Genomic DNA, 16,170 nt, shown 5'->3' with positions numbered 1-16,170 from the left:
CTGGAGGAAGTGGTTTGTGAAGGAAATGAGATGCGAGCACTCAGCGCCTGCCTTATCGGTCTGGCTGCCTGCCAGCACTGCCGTGGGCAAGCAGGGCTGCTCCCAGGAGCCCGGGGCTGCCAAGGGCTGTGGTGTGGCAGCTGCTCTGGGCTCCTGCCCCCAGCCACAGCTCACCACAGGCACCACAGAGCGCTGCTGGAGCTGGGGCTGCCCTGGCAGGCCAGCAGCCACACCTCTGTCACCAAAAGGAGCCCCCCAGGACACCCTGCAGAGCCCAGCCCTTGGCACAGCTGGCAGCACTGGCTGGCAAAGGTCCTTGCTCAGAGCCAGCCCAGCCCTTCTTTTGTTCCTTTTTATTAGTAAGGGATTGAAAACATAGTTAAATACATTTCTTTACTGATAATTTACAGCTGTTTCTGCAGCAGAAAATGGGTGCTGTTAAGTCAGTAGCAGTAATTCAGGAGACACATGCTCTCAGGCTTTGTGCAGCTCCCTGTGCAGCCAGCCTGAGGGACAGACAGAAGCCAGGATGTCCAGCCCAGCCTTTGCCCAGCCTCAGGAGATGCCAGATTACACCCAGCCCTCACCTCCTGCAGGAACCAGGGCAGGAGGATGGGGCTGGAGCCTTGGTTTGGTGCAGAAAGCAGTGGAGGAGGAGGGAAAGTAGAGCTGCAGGAGGGCAGGTCCAGCACTGGAGGCCTCTGTGAGCCATGGTGGCATTGGGCAAGGTGTGCCACCATTGCTGATGGTGACAGGAGTCAGTAAACCACCTCATACACTGTGGCCTTCTTGTCACCAGAGCCCGTAACGATGAATTTGTCGTTGACAGAGATGTCACAGCTCAGGACTGACGAGGACTCCTTAGACTGTGAGTGAGAGGGCAGGAGGTGAGAGCAGGGCTGGTGCCTGGAGCCACCACAATCCCCCTGCACAGATTCCTCAGCCCACCTGGAAGATGCTGGCTCCGTAGGGCGCCCGCCAGGCGTTGAGCAGGTTGTCCTTCCCCGTGCTCACAAACCACTTTCCTGGGACAGGAGACAAAGTAGGTGTCAGCAGCTGGAACACCATTCAGGGGTAAACCACAGGGATAAAGCTGAGGCTATCCACAGCCCAGGCAGTAAAAAGGGCCCTTGCCTACCACAGGAGGCGAATTTGAGAGAGAGGACACAGCTCTCGTGGAGGTGCAGCTGGTACTTGTCAGGTTTGGTGACGTGCAGGATCTCCACGTTGCTGCTCTCCATGCCCACGGCCAGCCACTCTCCCATGGGGCAGTAGCCCAGGGAGAAGATCTGAGGGGACACACAGGCTCACAGGGTGGCCCAGCAGCAGGTGCCAGCTGGCCCCAGGTGCTGCCAGAGGGCTCCAGCCCTACCTGGGAGCTGAAGTCGTGCTGCTGCAGCTGCCGGCCCTCCCGCAGGTCCCAGCAGCGCACGGTGTTGTCCAGCCCCCCTGTCCACAGCTTGGTGCCATAGTTAGAGATGTCAATGCAGCTGGCACCGTCTGTGTGGCCTTGAAACTGCCTGGGAAAGAGGGAGATGGAGAGGGAGAGGGCACAGCTGGCAGGGCAGGCAGCACCTGCAGCACGGAGCATGGGCAGGGCAGCAGCCAGCAGTGAGGAGTGCAAGGACAGGCACTGTCCCATGGCCAGGGTCACACCCAGGGACAGGCAGGGACATGCTGCAGGGACTGAGGGGATGCTGGCCCCAGGAGTCCCCAGCAGTCCTGGCCTGCAGCCCCTTTGCCCCAAACTCACCTGACCAGGGTCTGGTTCTGCAGGTCCCACACCACGATGTTGCCGTCGCTGCAGCAGGAGAAGCAGACTTTGGCGTCAGGGCTGATGGCCAGGGCGTAGCAGGCGGGGGCAGAGGAGGTGAGCTCAGCCTTGATGCGGGGCGTGGGGGCTGCCAGGTCCCAGATGGACAGGGTGCTGGCCTCCCCCCCCACGATCAGGCTGCGGCCGTCGGGGAGCAGCTTGCAGGAGCGGATGTAGTTGTCACGGTTCTGAACGGGGGTGACAGGCAGCAGGGCAAGGCAGGGAGGACATGATGAGCACACAGGGCCTTGCAGGAGACACTTCTCCTTCTCCCACTGCAGCTGGGAAAGGCCCCTCTGCTCCCTCCACTGCAGCAGGGGCACATTCCCCTTGCCAGCCCCAGCCCAAAGGCACTCCTGCTCCTCCTCCTCCTCCTCCTCCTCCTCACCAGGCAGTCCAGCTGAGCCACGGCCGTCTTGGTGCCCGGCTGCCCCACGTCCCAGACCTTGACGCAGCCCTTGCCCCCGGTGTAGACGTGTCTGGTGGAGTTGCTGATGGTGACAGCACAGACCACCTCGCCGTGGCTCAGGGTGTGCAGCTGCCGCGCGTGCCGGGGGATGCCGGAGCCCAGCAGGGCGTCGGGGGGGAAAGGCACCGGCTGCATCTGCCCGTCAGCGCTGACGTGGAAGGAGTAGGCACTGCAAGGGAGCAGAGCAGTGAGAAACACAGCAGGATCCTGCCTGGGCAGGGGCCATGCAGGTCTAACAGAGGCAGCGTGGTCTGGAGGCAGAGGGCATGGAAGGAGAAGGCACTGGAGGGGAGCAGAGCAGTGAGAAGCAGAGCAGGATCCTGCATGGACAGGGGCTGGTGCCACATGGGTCCAACGGGCACCACAGGCACGTGGCACCAACAAGCAGCACGGTTTGGAGGCAGAGGACATGGAAGGAGAAGGCACTGGAGGGGAGCAGAGCAGTGAGAAGCACAGTAGGATCCTGCCTGGACAGGGGCCGCAGGTCCAACAGAGGCAGCACAGATTGGAGTCAGAGCCATGAGCAGAACACACCCAGCGATGCCAGCTGGGCACACAACAGGCACAGCCCAGCTTTCCCCCAGGCTCTGCTCCCTGCTGCCCTCAGCTTGTCCACACAGCCCACATTCACCCCCACAAGCCACCACACCCCCTCCTCCAACACAGCCCTCATCCACCACAGTTTGGAGTCAGAACCATGGACGGAGAAGGCACGAGAAGGGAGCAGAAAAGAGGCTTAAACCACCTCTGTGTGAGGCCCAAGAGCAGGAGGTGATCTCTCTTAGCCATGCTGAAGCCAAAGTGGATGGTGCCCAAGCCAAGATGGAATGTGCCCAAGGCAAGGTGGAATGTGCCCAAGCCAAAAGGTGGAAGGTGCCCATTATGCCCTGGCTAATGAGGGGTTTAATTACCCAGTTCCAGCTGCCAATGAAATGGCAGCACTGGATTCAGGATTGGAGAGCAGCTCCCCCTCAGGTGAGCCCTTGGGAGGGAGAGGCTCCCAGCAGCCACCTCAGCCCCTTGCCCCCACCCTCCCTGCAGCCACTTACGGTTTCCCTCCAGGGATGGTGGGGAGTGAAGAGGAGAGGGTGGAGGCCCTCAGGTGAGGGTGAGACTCAAACGCCACCTGCACAAAGCAAAGGGCACATGAGGAACAGAGCAGAGGACACCAAAGCTGGGCTCTGGCCTTTCCCTGCACACCCTGGGACCAGCTTGACCCTATGCAAGCTCCCTGCTCGCTGTGTCCTCCCATGCAGTGAGAAAACCCAAAATAGCTTCCCACAAACACCAGTGGAACCAGCAGAGGCTTCTCTGAAGATTCCACCAGCCCCACATCCCACCACCTGTGCAAGGGAGCCCTTCCTATGGCTGCAACCCCAGCTGAAGTCCCAGATGCTGCCCAGGGGACAGGCAGCAGAGCCAGCACACCCAGTCCCCCTCCCTGTGTGACTCACCACGGGGGAGCGGCCGTAGAGCAGCCCAGTGCTGCTGGCCTGGGGCACTGACAGGTGGATGCCCATGCAGAGGCTGGGGGTGGCGTGGGGCACCATGGCCAGGGAGGACGTGAAGGGGCTGGAGGAGCTCAGGGGGCTGCGGAGAGCTGCACGAGGAGAGAGCCGTGGCTTGGCCCTGGCGTCACCCGGGGGAGAGGGGGGGACACCTGGTGACTGCACAGCCACCCCCCCCGACCCCCACAGCCAAGGCCTGAAGCAGTCAGCTTCGTGCAGCCCCACCAAAATGACAATTCAGCAGAGAAAAAGAGATTAAACCCCTGCTCTAGCCCAACCACCACCCTTGGCAGGTCTGAGCCCAGCAGGTGTGTGGCAATGGCAGGGGGGCTCCTCTTGGCCATGGTTCAGAGCTCTGATCTTGTGGAGTAAAATGGCCCTGCCAGTTCTGCTGGTGGCAAACAGGGTCCTGAATCCCTCCATCCCATCCCACCCGAGCAGAGCAGAGCAGCCTCTGTGCTGTCCTGGACACTCAGTGACACCCCCTGTGCTGTCCTGGACACTCAGTGACACACATACCGCCCCCCCAAGCTGTCCTGGACAGTGACCCCCCCATGCTGTCCCTGTCACTCAGTGACCCCCCTGGACACTCAGTGACCCCCCTGTGCTGTCCCTGTCACTCACTGACACTGTCGGTGCTGGGGACCTTGGCCGGGGGCAGCCGGAGAGCGACGGCCGAGCTGGGTCCGGGGCCAGGCGTGAGGGAGTCAAGGGATGGTGAGGAAGAGGAAGGCTTGGAGGTGGCAGTGCTGGCCACTGAGTGGGTCTGTGCAGCAGAGGAAAGAAGAGCAGCTTCAGCTGTGGGAGCAGAGCCTGGGCCAGCAGCCTCCACATCTTGGAGGGTGGAAGGAGCTCCTGGATGGAGCTGGACAAGGATTGGCCATCCAGGTCCCCTCTCCTTTGCCCCTCACATGTCCCTGCTCTCCCCACAGCTGCAAATGCTCCATGCAAGCTTTGGGTCACCCCAAACTGCCCCGACCCTCAAGCACTGCTCCCTCAAGCCAAACTCCTCCTGCATGGAGGGGCACCCCCATCCCCAGTTTGGGACCAAGAGGATGCCTGGCATGAACTGGCCTCTCCAATCCCCACAACTATTTCATTCCTTGCCTTTTTTTTTTTTTTCCCTGCCTGCCTCTCCTATTTCTTCTGCTTTTTTTTCTGTCTGGGGATTTTGTCGACACCAGCAAAGGAGGGGAAAAAAAAAAATTAATAACAGAGAAAAGCTACGTGCTGTGCTGGCAGATTGCTCAGGGCGCTTTGTCTGCTCTAATCCGATTGTGCTGGGGAGCTGCTGCTCGCTGCTGCCCACAGCCCCCAGCTGGCTCCTGACCCCAGATGGGGGGACATATCACTCGGTCCCTGCGGTGGCTGGGAGGCCAAGGAGTGGCAGAAACATCCCTCCCCCTTCCCACATGCTGATGTTTCAATCTGAGCGCTGGACTGGTGCTTGGCAAGGAAGAAGGAAAAAAAAAAAAAACAAAACCCACACACAGAAGCAAGGGAAAAAAAAAAAAAAAAGGAGGAAAAATCAATTGCTGTGAGCAGCTCTGGGGAATCCTGCAGGCAGGCGGGTGGAGAACACCGCAGAGCTGTGCTGTGCCCAGCAGCACTCACCCTGCCCCGAGGGCACGGATCTGTCCCCAATGGGCACAACCCTGGCATTTCTATCCGGCTGTATACGGCATTTCAGACTGACCATGGAGAGAAATTCCCGGCCACGCTGCCGGCCCCAGAGCCCACCCCCAGCCCCGGGGCTCCTCACCGGGCTCTGCTCCCGGCGCTCCCCGCTGGAGCCGACGGACGCGGGGCTCCCGGGCAGCTCCCGGCGGGACGGGCGGCTGGGGGGGCGGCCGGGGCTGCCGGGCTCCGAGGGCGGGTCCTGGGGGGAGAACAGCGCTGTGGGAAGCAGGAACCCCCCTGTGTAGGACGGCAGGGTCCCTGGGGAGCCAGCACCACCACCCCACCAGTGCCCTCGGTCTGAATGAGGAGCATCCGTGCTGCGTTCTGCTCTCCTGGATGAGAAACGGCCTCGGTTTTTCTCTTTGGATAAAATGAGAGGTGACAGCAGGTTCAGAGGACGCTGGTGGCCAGGGATGCCTTCACAAGGAGGGATGGGGATCAACACACATGAGGAGCTGAGACAGGGCTGCCATTTCAGAGGCAAGGCCACCCCTCAGCTCTTGCACTCCCATTCAACCAGGTCTGTGACTTTTTATCAGCACAATGAGCAGCTTTCATAAGCCTCATTTGCTGCAGAAATTCCTCCTGATCTTCCTTTTTGTGCCACTTCCTAAGAAAATACAAGCCCTGAAAGACTTCATATCTTTCTCTCCCCTCTGTCTTCTAAGGGGCTTATAGCACATCCCCAAAACATCTTCACCAAGAACAGCAGTGGCTGGGATCAAGTTCTGTCAGGTGTGCCTCAGTCAAGAAGCATGTGGCAGTTCCACTGCAGAAGACTGGAATTCAGTGAGGTGAGTTAAAGTTGAGGCTGCTGCAGGGCCAGGTAGGGCAGGAAGGGGCCCGAGGCATGGGGCTGGCAGGGCCATGAGGCTCCTGCCACCTCCACCCACAGGAGCTGCCAGCAGCAAGCCCAGCTCCATGGAGCTCTCATCTCAGCTTATCAGCCTCCCCATATGGGATGCTGCAGCAGAGGGGCTGACAGGGGATTGTGAAGCAGAGCCAAGCCTGTGGCTGGCAAAGCTGAGCCCTGGCTGGCACAGCTTTCCCAGAGCAGTGGGAGTGGAATCAGTCTTGGCTGGCACAACACACTGGAGCAGGGCTGGCACGTGTCCTGGCTGGCCACTGCTGCCCAGCACAACGAGCTGCAGCCTGAAGAACCCCAAAGCTGGGGAACCAGAGTCCTAAACCCAACCACTGCAGCTGGAGCAGGATGCCTTGACAGGCCCTAAGGGCTTACCTCATCCACCACCAGGTTGTCATCACTCTTGTCCCCATCGCTGTCCTGTGAGGAGGGAGAAACCCAGAAGGGCTCAGTCAGGGCAGGGAGATGCTGGAGCAGGCTCTGTGTTCTGCCCCAGAGTGACCCATTTTCTCCTGTACATCCCTCCCTGGACCCATTTTCTCCTGCACATCCCTCCCTGGACCAACACCAGCCACGTCCTGCTGGCAGTGACCCAGCCTTGGGTTGAGGAGCCTCCCTGGGGCTCCTCACTTGCTTTGTTCTTGCTCCCAGCACAGCAGCCCGGTGCAGCAGGGTGGGCACAGGGCTGCCCAGCCCCCTCCCCAGCCCAGCCCTGCCAGCCCCAGCCCTTGGGGCACTCACAGAATGCCCAGGCAGCTCCTTCTCCTCCCTCTTCCTCTTCAGCCCCGTGCGCTCCTCGTCCTGCAGGCTCTCGGCAGGGGAAGAAGAAACGCTCTGAGGCAGAGGGAGAGGAAGGTGTGAGAGCCACTTTGAGGGCAGGCAGGCACCCCTCAGCTCTCAGTGGGGCCAGGCCCTGCTCCATGACCAACTCCATCCTGCCAAAGCATCTCCCTGGATGCTGGGAAAGAGCCCAGAACCCCAAATCCTGAACCAAGCAAGGGAGATCCACCCCTGCAGACACAACGAGCCAGGGTGGAGCAGAAAATCCCCACTGGAGCTGTGTTTGCTTCACCTCAACCCTGCCACGAGGTTTTGGAAGCAGAATGGGGCTGGGCAGGAAGAAGAGCCCTCCCCCAGGTGCTGCTGGCAGCTGCAGGGGTGTCACACGTGCCCTGGCATCCCCACACTGGTGACAATGCAGCCAGAAGGTGACAGAGATGCCCCATGCCAGGGCTCCCTGCAGCTGACTGCTCCTGGGTGCCTGGGCAGTGATGGCATCACAGACACCTCCTCTCCTACAGATCAATGCCTGCATTTCCCCAACAGAGATCATTAACCCTTCCTTCCCCTGCCTGGACCCTGGATTCTGCAGAGCTACTGTGGAGCTTGGGAAGGGAGTCACAGCTCTGGCACTGGGGGGGATCCTAAAAGGGAGGGGGCAGCCAAGGACTGCAGAGGGGCTGAGAGCTCTGAGACCTGTTCAGAATGATTCCTAAACTGGAAACTCCTTGAAAAGGACAGAGCTGGTTATTTTGGGAGCAGCCCTTGATCTTTAGCTCCTTGCATCAGCAAAGACTGAATTGAGGTGGCCCAGAAGCTTCAGTTACAAAACCCTGATGCAAACACAGCCCACCCAGGCCAGCAAAGCTCACCCAGCAGCCCCATCCCTTCCTTCCCAGGAGCCAGTGGCCAGCTTGGAGCACACTGGAGATGGCATCAGGGCCAGCTGAGGCCACTGGCCTGTCACAACTTACCTGGCTTGGGGTGAGCTCTGGATCCAGGCAGCAGCAGGGAGAACATCCCAGGTCCATGGCAGAGCAGAGGGGAGGACAGGGAGAGGTTGTTAATGCCAAGCCTGTGCCCCTCATACCCAGGCAGGAAGGAGAGAGGGGCACAGCAGGGCAAACCAGGAAAGAGCAGGACACAGGTTTAGAAAACAAACAAACAAATCACACCAGATTTCCCACTTTGCCCAGCTGAAGTGTGGATTCTGTGCTGTCTAAAGAGAGGTCAGCACTTTGGTGCCCCTCAGGAGAGCCTCTGCCCACCCACCTCCTTCCAAGAGCTTATCCCAGCTCTGAAATCCCTTCCCTAGACATGAAAACAGATCCAAAGGCCCCAGGAGGGGAGAGCTGGCCAGCTGAGCTCCTCTGAATCACACCCATCCCATTTCCTTAGGAAGCCATGCCTAAAAGCCCTGCTTGGAAACTCTCTGAGGCTTTTGGACATGCACAGCAAAGCAGGTCCACTTCCCTGAGCCCAGGGAAGGGGTGCCAGGCATTTACTGCAAATCCAAGCACAGGGAACACATTTACTGCAAATCCAAGCACAGGGCTGTGGGCTGGGCTTCAGCAACCTTCCCTGGCTGATTTTTGCTCCTAAAGATCCACCAGCATTCAGAGAGAACGAGTCCAGGTCCCTGCTGGCAAGAAGAGGCAGGCAGGGATGGGAAGCTGAGGGATTCCTGTGGGCACTGCTCCAAGGCCGTGGTCTGGAGTGGGACCAGATGCCTGCCATCAGCCCTGTGCACCCCTGGCTCAGCTTGACTCACACCAGCTCTGGCTAACTATGGCAGAGCACTGAGGATTAACCCCAGACAGATGGAGCATTTCAATCTTTTCCTTTTTTTTTTTTTTTTTTTTTAATAAGGAATGGCCCTCACCACAGCCAGACACCCAGGCTGAGAGAAGTTCTGGCTGCCTGGGCTCTGAGGGTTAAGCAGGCTCAGCACAGCACAGCCTGCTTTTATTCTCTCTCTCTCTCTCTGGACTTTGTTTTCCTCCTTTGTGGAAGCCATCCTTAAAGAAACACGGGCAGGATTTGAGCTGCAGACAGCTGTGTGCAGGGGGGGGCAGAGCTGCCACCGACAGCTTCCTGCTGCTCTTTTCACCACCTTGAAATCCTCCAGGCCAAGCCAGACCATGAGAACCTGCAGCAAACCCCACCCAGTGCCTGGCTCTGCTGCTGCTCTGGGGTCCTGACCCAAGTGCATTTCAGTCAGCACCTTCCCCAGGGGAGTGTGCAGGGAAACATCACTGCTGCTAAACCTGGCTGCCTGTTTCTAGCTCACAGAGCCTCTCTCTCCTTGTCCCAGCCTCCCCTCAGCACAGCCACTCCATGCCTGTGCTCTGAAAAGGTGACTGGAGCTCAGAGCAGCTCCTCTTTTGTGCAACAGGCCACGAGCAGAGCTGGGCACAGTTACTCATTTGGCCCAGGCCTGCCAGCAGCATTCAGAGCACTGATTTAACGATGATTAAATATTGATGATGTTTGGAAGGCACTCGCTGATCCTGACAGGAGGAGGCACCCATCTGGACTAGGAATTAGTGTAATTTACACGGCACAACACACCCAATGAGGCTCTGCTTTCTGAATTCCTTGCCCCAGGCTTGTGGCTGTCACAGTTTCTACCAGAGGCTTGCAACAGTATTTTCCTTAAAAGTCTCATCTTTAAGTATCAGATCTTGATGTAAAAAGAGAGGATTTTTTTGTGGTGGGGATCTCCCAGCTGCCTCATGCACTGGAAACACCCAGGGGAGCAGGGAGAGCCGTGTGTGTGCACAAACACTTGCCCAGGGCTGCACACACAGCTTCACTGCAGAGCAGTCACAAACACAGCCAGCCTCCTGGGGCTGCAGGCATTCCATTCCACGAATTTGCCATCCCCGGGGATGCAGCAGCCAGGAGCCTCAGCAAAGAGGCAGGGCAGCATCCCAGCCTTGAAAGGGTTAACCCAGCTGTGCTTCTTCCCCTTACCTCTGTTCTCCCCATCCTGGGCCACTCTGTGCTCCTTGGCCAGCTGAACCTGAGCCATCAGTGCCCCTGATAGGGCCAGGAGGCCCGAGCTGGCCCCGCTCAGGCTGGGGGGCTGCATGCTGGAGGGGTGGGGTGCCAGCGGCAGCGGGGATGCGTGCTGGGAGAGCTGCTGAAGCTGCTGCTGCTGAAAGAGAAAGAGCAAATGGTCCTGGATGTGGAGGAGGCAGCCACGGCCCGGCCCTCCCCTCCCTTCCCCGCGGGCTGCGATGCGAAGCTCATGGGAGGAGACAGGGATGGGGATGGGGAGGGGACAGCGGAGCTCTGGGGGCTGCACAGGCTGGGTCACACCCCTGCCCCTTCCCTCGGGGCTGTCTGGGCTCAGCAGGCTCAGCACAGCCTCTTTTATTCTCCCTCTGGACTTTGTTTTCCTCCCGTGCCCCTTCCACCCGTGGCTCCCTCCCTGCTGCAGACACGACCCCAAGGCACGGCTGTGCCCTGCTCAGGGGGTGTCCCACAGGGCACCCAACACCTTCAGGACACCGTGGCAAATCCCTTCATCACAATGGGTGCATTAAAATAGCAAAAACCCTTAAATAGTAAAAAATTGATGTATCAAAATAGTAAAAAACCTTAAATAGTAAAAAACGAGTGTGTCAAAATAGTAAAAAACCTTAAATAGTAAAAATGGGTGTGTCAAAATAGTCAAAACCCTTAAAAAGTGAAAAATGGAAAAAAGGTGTATCAAAATAGTAAAAATCCTTAAATAGTAAATAATGGGTGTGTCAAAATAATAAAAATCCTTAAATAGTAAAAAAATGGGTGTGTCAAAATAGTAAAACCCCTTAAATAGTAAATAATGGGTGCATCAAAATAGTCAAAACCCTTAAACAGTAAAAAATGGAAAATGGGTGTATCAAAATAGTAAAGGCCCTTAAATAGTAAAAAAGTAAAAAAAAAAGTGTGTCAAAATAGTAAAAATCTTTAAATAGTAAAAAAATGGGTGTGTCAAAATAGTAAAAATCCTTAAATAGTAAATAATGGGTGTGTCAAAATAGTAAAAACATGGGTGTATTAAGAGTAAAAATCTCCCCTATCACTGCAGGGCCCAAAGCCCCAGGCAGGGAGGAATCTCTGGCCCCAGCCAGGCTGTGCAACTCACCCCGACGATGCTGTTGAGCTCTCCCATGGTCACCTGCTTGGCCCGTTCCACTGCCTGCAGGACCTGCTGCTGGTGCTGGGGAGGAAGGGCAAGGGGTGGTCACACCCTGCTCCTGCCCCTAGGGAGCTCCACACTGCCCCACCCTTCCCTGCAGAGCCCCTTCTCCCTCCCCTCCAGCCCAGGCATGAAGTTTTCTTCCCCAAAACCTCCCGTGGTTCAGGAAGGAGTCGGCTCTGGCTTCTTGGGAAGGGGTAAATCAATCTGCTGCACACCCCCTGCCTCCTCCTTACCTCCTGCGTCAGGAAGGGAATGATCTGGGCACAAATGGCACTCAGCCTCTTGACAATCTCTGCCTGAAGGAGGAAGCAGGAATCAGCAGGTATCACCATGGCTGGAGGGCTCTGAGCCCCCTCCTGCAAACACAACCTCTGCAGAGGGAGTGAAACTCTCCCCACCCACGGAAATTCTCCTGCTGCCTCTGCATCCCTGCTGGGATTTCCCAAACTGCTCTGCCCAGGGCTGCCAGGCACAGGGGAGGGACCCCACGTCTCAATCCCTGCGTGGCCCCAGGCCAAGGCAAGCTCCAAGCTGTCAGTCCCTGCAGCCCAGCTGGCTTTGCTCAGCCCAAACCCATCCTGGCTTTGCGGGCAGGGACAGAGGGGAGCCGAGCCACGGGCGCTGGCAGCGAGCCCTCCCTGTGCCTTCCCTTCCCAAACATGCAGCTCCAAGCCAGGCAGAGCAAGCAGGATGCAGAACTGCCCTCTTGGAATGGCACCAGCAAATCCCTCAAGGCTCTGTTGGTTGTACCTGCCCTGACCCGGAGCAGGACTCCACTCCCAGCCCCATCAAGCCCTGCGACAGCTCCCCCTGCTCCTTCAGAGGCTCAGAGCACTCCCAGAGCTGCCCCTGCCCACGGGGGAATGCAGAAAACCCGGTGCATCCTCTGAGGAGAGGCTCTGTGGTTGCAGACAAACCCACAGCAGGGCAAGCAGCACTTCCGAGGAAAGGGGCTGGGACTTCCAGCCCAGCCTCTCCAAGAGAAAATCCACATTTCCTGGGGAAAACTGCACACCCCCCCCCTGCTGTAAATGCAGCCCGGGGCTGGCTGCTCTGAAGGGTTTTATCAGCTCAGGTTTCTGACAATCCCCACCGGTGCTGCAGAGGTCAAAGCAGGCCGGGAGCCAAGGGAGAACAAAGGGAACATTTCCCTGCCGTGCCCCACAGCCAGCAGCGCCCTGTGCTCACCTGCAGCTCCCAGCTGCTCTCCCAGTCACTGGGACCCCCTCCTGCCCGGGCTCCTGCTCCTCAACCCCTTGGCCACCACCTCGTGGGCAGAGCCCCCAGCCCCACCTGGCTTGGGCCACGCCTGGTTCCCAATTCCCCCTGGATTTTGGGGTGTGTAAGGGTGGCAGGAATGTGGTCCCCACCACAGCTCCCTGCTAACAAAAGGAGCAAACTCGGAGGGGCTGAGCCAGCTGGAGGGATATGGCAGTTGACTTGCCACTTTGTCAGGCATTGGTCCAAACTAATTTCCCTGGCAGAGAGCCCATGATGACTAGATTGATAAATCTGAAGAGGGAAAGCAAATTAAGGCTGGAACAAAAGGGGAACCAGGGAAGGGTGAAAACACTCCTCTGGCTTTGGGAAAGGAAAAGGGGATTAAGAAAAAAAAAAAAAAAAAGAGAAAAGAAAGACAATCCATTTGCCTCTGGGCTCTAGCTCCTGCTGTTTCCTCCACATCCCTCCTTCAAGTGGGGCCCCAGGGAAGCACTGCAGGGAGGCACCAGGGCTCACAGCAGGGCTCTGAGCGCTTCTCTTTGGGATGGGGAACTCAATAACACATCCTGACAACTGCTGCATCCCTCTGCAAGCCAGTCCCTGGGTCACTCAGAGCCATTAGAGCTGCAAGGCTCAAGGGAGATCATTTTCAAACGAAGTCTCCAACCTCTTCCTCTTCCCCACCCTCCCCTGCTGCTGTCCCAGCCCCCCTGCATTTACCTGCTTGTGCATTTCAATGTTCAGGCCGTAGGACATCTCGTAGTACTGAGAGGAAAAGCAAAAAGCACAGCACAGCCTGGTTAGGAGCTGTCCAGAGCAGCTGGCCCAGGACCAGCCCGGGGTTTGGCTGCTCCAGCCCATGAGGAATGGCTGGGACACTGTGCCAGGAGCCTGGGACAAGGCAGGGAGCAGGCACAGGCTGTTTACACCCGCAATTTGTTTAAGCCAAGGAGAGCCAGTCCTGCTGCCTCCCCAGATCCTGTCCTGGCTCTTGGAACCTGTTCCAGGTTTCACCCTTCAGCAGCCACCAGTGACTGTGAGCCCAATCCCCACACCTGGGCACCAAAGGATCTGCTGTCCTCCAGCAAAGCCTGTTCCAAAGGCAGGAAAGCACTTCTGGAAATCCCTTTGAGCCTCCAGGATGTGGGGAGGGCTCCCAGCTGATGGGTCAGAGGAACATGACCTGCATTACCAACACCCAGCCTCACAGGCAGGGCTCTGTTCACCCCCCAGGATGGGCTTTGCCCAAATTCACATATTTTTGCCTTTTGGATGGTGTCACTTGGGTTCCCCCTTCCCCAGAGGGGCCAGTAAGGTCAGGTGCTGCAGGAGAAGGAACAGCTCTGCTGTCCCCATCCTCTTCCTCCCAGCAGCTCCTACAGGCTCTGGCTGCTGCCCAGGTCAGTCTGTCCTGGGGCATTTTAACCCTTCATTGGCAACTGTGGAGGGCTCCTGCCCTGCTCCTTCCCCTTCCACCCAAACCACGAGCCTTGGAGCATCAGTTCTTAAATATCCACCCCTTGGGAGAAAGAGAGAGGGAAGAACTGGAGCTCTCTTACAAGGCCAGATAGAAAAAGGTTAAAAAAAAAAAAAAAAAAGACAAAACCTATGGCAGGATTCCCGGGCTCAAGCAGCACTGAGCACCAAGAGAAATGGTGATTAACTCCTTCCTGCCTCCCATCTCCCCAGCCCCAAGGTCAGCACTGGGCAGGGCTGAGAGGAGCCCCAGCACCCAGATGTGTGTGAGGGCAGCAGCCCAGAGGGGACAGCCCTTCAGGGGGACAAGGGGACACGGCAGGGGGACAGCTTACCATGACATAATGTCTCTGCATCTCTGTCTTCTCGCTCACCAGCTTCTCACACTCCAGCTTCAGGCTGCAAAGGGGACCCAGGGCTTCCAATCACGGACCTGCAGCCCCTGCCCCATCCCTGGGGCAAGCTCAGCACATCTCCTGCGTGCTCTTGGGGCTGCAGGGGTGTCACCCACCCTGCCCAGGGCACCTGCAGGGCTGTCACACACACACACACCCTGCCCGGGGCACCTGCACCCCACGGCTGTGCTGTGCACACACCTGTAGCACCCACCCAGAGCTCTGTGCCCTCCCTGCCCCAACCCCCGGCTCAGACAGAGGAAATTTGGCTGATCCTCCCCTTGGGACCCCTGCTCAAGACCTGGCTCCCCAGCTGTCGCTTTCATGCTGTCCCCCAGCCCAAACTCTTCTCCCCTTCCTCCTTCCCCAGCTCCTTCTGCACGGACGAGGCTCTGTCACCACCATCCACCCCTCCGGAGCCTCCTCCTAAATCTGATCCTTTTAGGATTCAAGGTTGGGTCGCACCAGCAGAGCAGCAGCTCTGCTGAGTGCCTGGCCCCAAAGCTGCTCCTGGAAAGACCAGATAGATGATTGTGCTCCTGAAGGAGCTCTCCACCTCCTCCTTCCCCACTTCCCCCGCTGCTCGAACGCTCCAGCCCCGTTATCCCACCGCGCTCAGCCCAGCCCGGCCCCGGCCCCACCGGCCCCGGTCCCACCTGTGGTACTGCGCCTGCAGGAACTGAAACTCCTCCTTGATTCGCTCGCAGATTTCCAGCACCGAGAACTTGAAGGGCTGCCCGGGCTGCAGCGGAGAGACAGCCCGGCTGTGGAGGCTGCGGCTCGGCCCCGCGGCCCGGCCCGGCCCGGCCCCGCCGCCCCCGCGGCACTTACCGGGTGCCGTCCCTGAGGGAACATCCTGAGCGCCCCTCAGGGCTCCCGGCCAGGCCCCGCCGCTCCCCGGGCGCTGCTGCCTGCTCCTCCCGCCGGGGCCCGGGGGTGCCAGGGCTCGGCGGGGAGCGGGGTTTGGCCGAGCGGCTCGGGTGGCGCTCCCGGGGTCTCGTTCCCGGGGCCGGGGCGGGGCTGAGGCGGCCCCGGTGCGGGGGCGCGGGGGGGGGAGCGGCCGCTCGGCCCCGCGCGCCCCGCGCCCGCTTAAGGAGGCGCGTTCCCGTTTCCCGCGGGGCTCGGGACACCGGAGCTCCCGCACCCGCCGAGGCGCCGAGCGAGCGCGGCGATGCCGGAGATCGAGGAGAGCCCAGGGAAGGAGCCGGCTCTGGAGCCGCCGCTGCTGTCCCGAACGGAGCCGCTCGGGAGGCGCCCGCCCGCACGGCGGCCCTAGCCCGGGGCTCACCGGGCGCTGCCCCCGGCCCCGCTACGCTCGTGTCCCCCAGCGCGGTGCGGAGCTTCCCCCGTCCCCGGGGCAGCCCGGTCCCCGGGGAGTGACGCCGGGCGCTGCCACCGCCCCCGACGCTGCGGGCGGAGGCGGCACCAGGCCACCGGCGGGGCAGCGCCCGGGGGCGGACATCACAAACGAGTGCAGCCGGACAGTGCCCGCCGGGCCGGGGACCCCAGGGCATCAGGCTGCGGTGTACAGCGGGGCCGGCGTCCCTCGGGACCAGCCCCCGGTGTGCCCGGGGCAGCCCCACCGGGAGGGGCGGGCACGGTGGGGCTGCCCCATCCCGTCCCCTCCGCCCGCTCCACCTTAACCGGCCCCGCAGCCCGCAGCGGCGGCGCTCGCACCGACCATTGGCTGCCGCTGCGGGAGCGCCAGCCAATCGCCCTGCGCGGTTCCCACATGGGCTCGTGATGCAAGAAAGCGGATCCACCAATGAAA

General features: G+C 59.5%; 1 protein-coding gene across 7 annotated transcripts; it reads right to left on the bottom strand.

The window, feature by feature from the left end:
• Positions 1-338: 338 nt before the first annotated feature.
• On the bottom strand, positions 339-15,328 carry TLE2 (TLE family member 2, transcriptional corepressor). Of its 7 annotated transcripts, none has more exons than XM_054517329.1 (20): positions 15,231-15,328; positions 15,056-15,141; positions 14,340-14,403; positions 13,249-13,293; positions 11,541-11,603; positions 11,251-11,325; positions 10,092-10,275; positions 8,090-8,106; positions 7,077-7,169; positions 6,711-6,755; positions 5,553-5,669; positions 4,415-4,556; positions 3,737-3,882; positions 3,332-3,408; positions 2,202-2,451; positions 1,754-2,001; positions 1,373-1,516; positions 1,135-1,289; positions 949-1,025; positions 339-866 (listed from the first exon to the last, which is right to left on the bottom strand). In XM_054517329.1, exons 1-20 carry the CDS (start codon positions 15,252-15,254, stop codon positions 759-761), a joined length of 2,160 nt encoding a protein of 719 aa, XP_054373304.1. In that variant the 5' UTR covers positions 15,255-15,328; the 3' UTR covers positions 339-758. The 7 variants fall into 7 exon arrangements, 6 of the variants coding, with proteins under 6 accessions (XP_054373304.1, XP_036255133.1, XP_054373305.1 ...); XM_036399240.1 differs by having other exon boundaries at positions 1,139-1,289; positions 1,373-1,520; positions 15,231-15,327; XM_054517330.1 differs by having other exon boundaries at positions 1,139-1,289; positions 1,373-1,520; positions 10,092-10,272; positions 15,231-15,327.
• Between the last annotated feature and the right edge of the window lie 842 nt (positions 15,329-16,170).

The sequence above is a fragment of the Molothrus ater genome, chromosome 26 (genome assembly GCF_012460135.2).
Source record: "Molothrus ater isolate BHLD 08-10-18 breed brown headed cowbird chromosome 26, BPBGC_Mater_1.1, whole genome shotgun sequence".
NCBI lineage: Eukaryota > Metazoa > Chordata > Aves > Passeriformes > Icteridae > Molothrus > Molothrus ater.
Note: the sequence above shows the minus strand (reverse complement) of the source record. Positions and strands in the feature narration are given on the sequence as shown.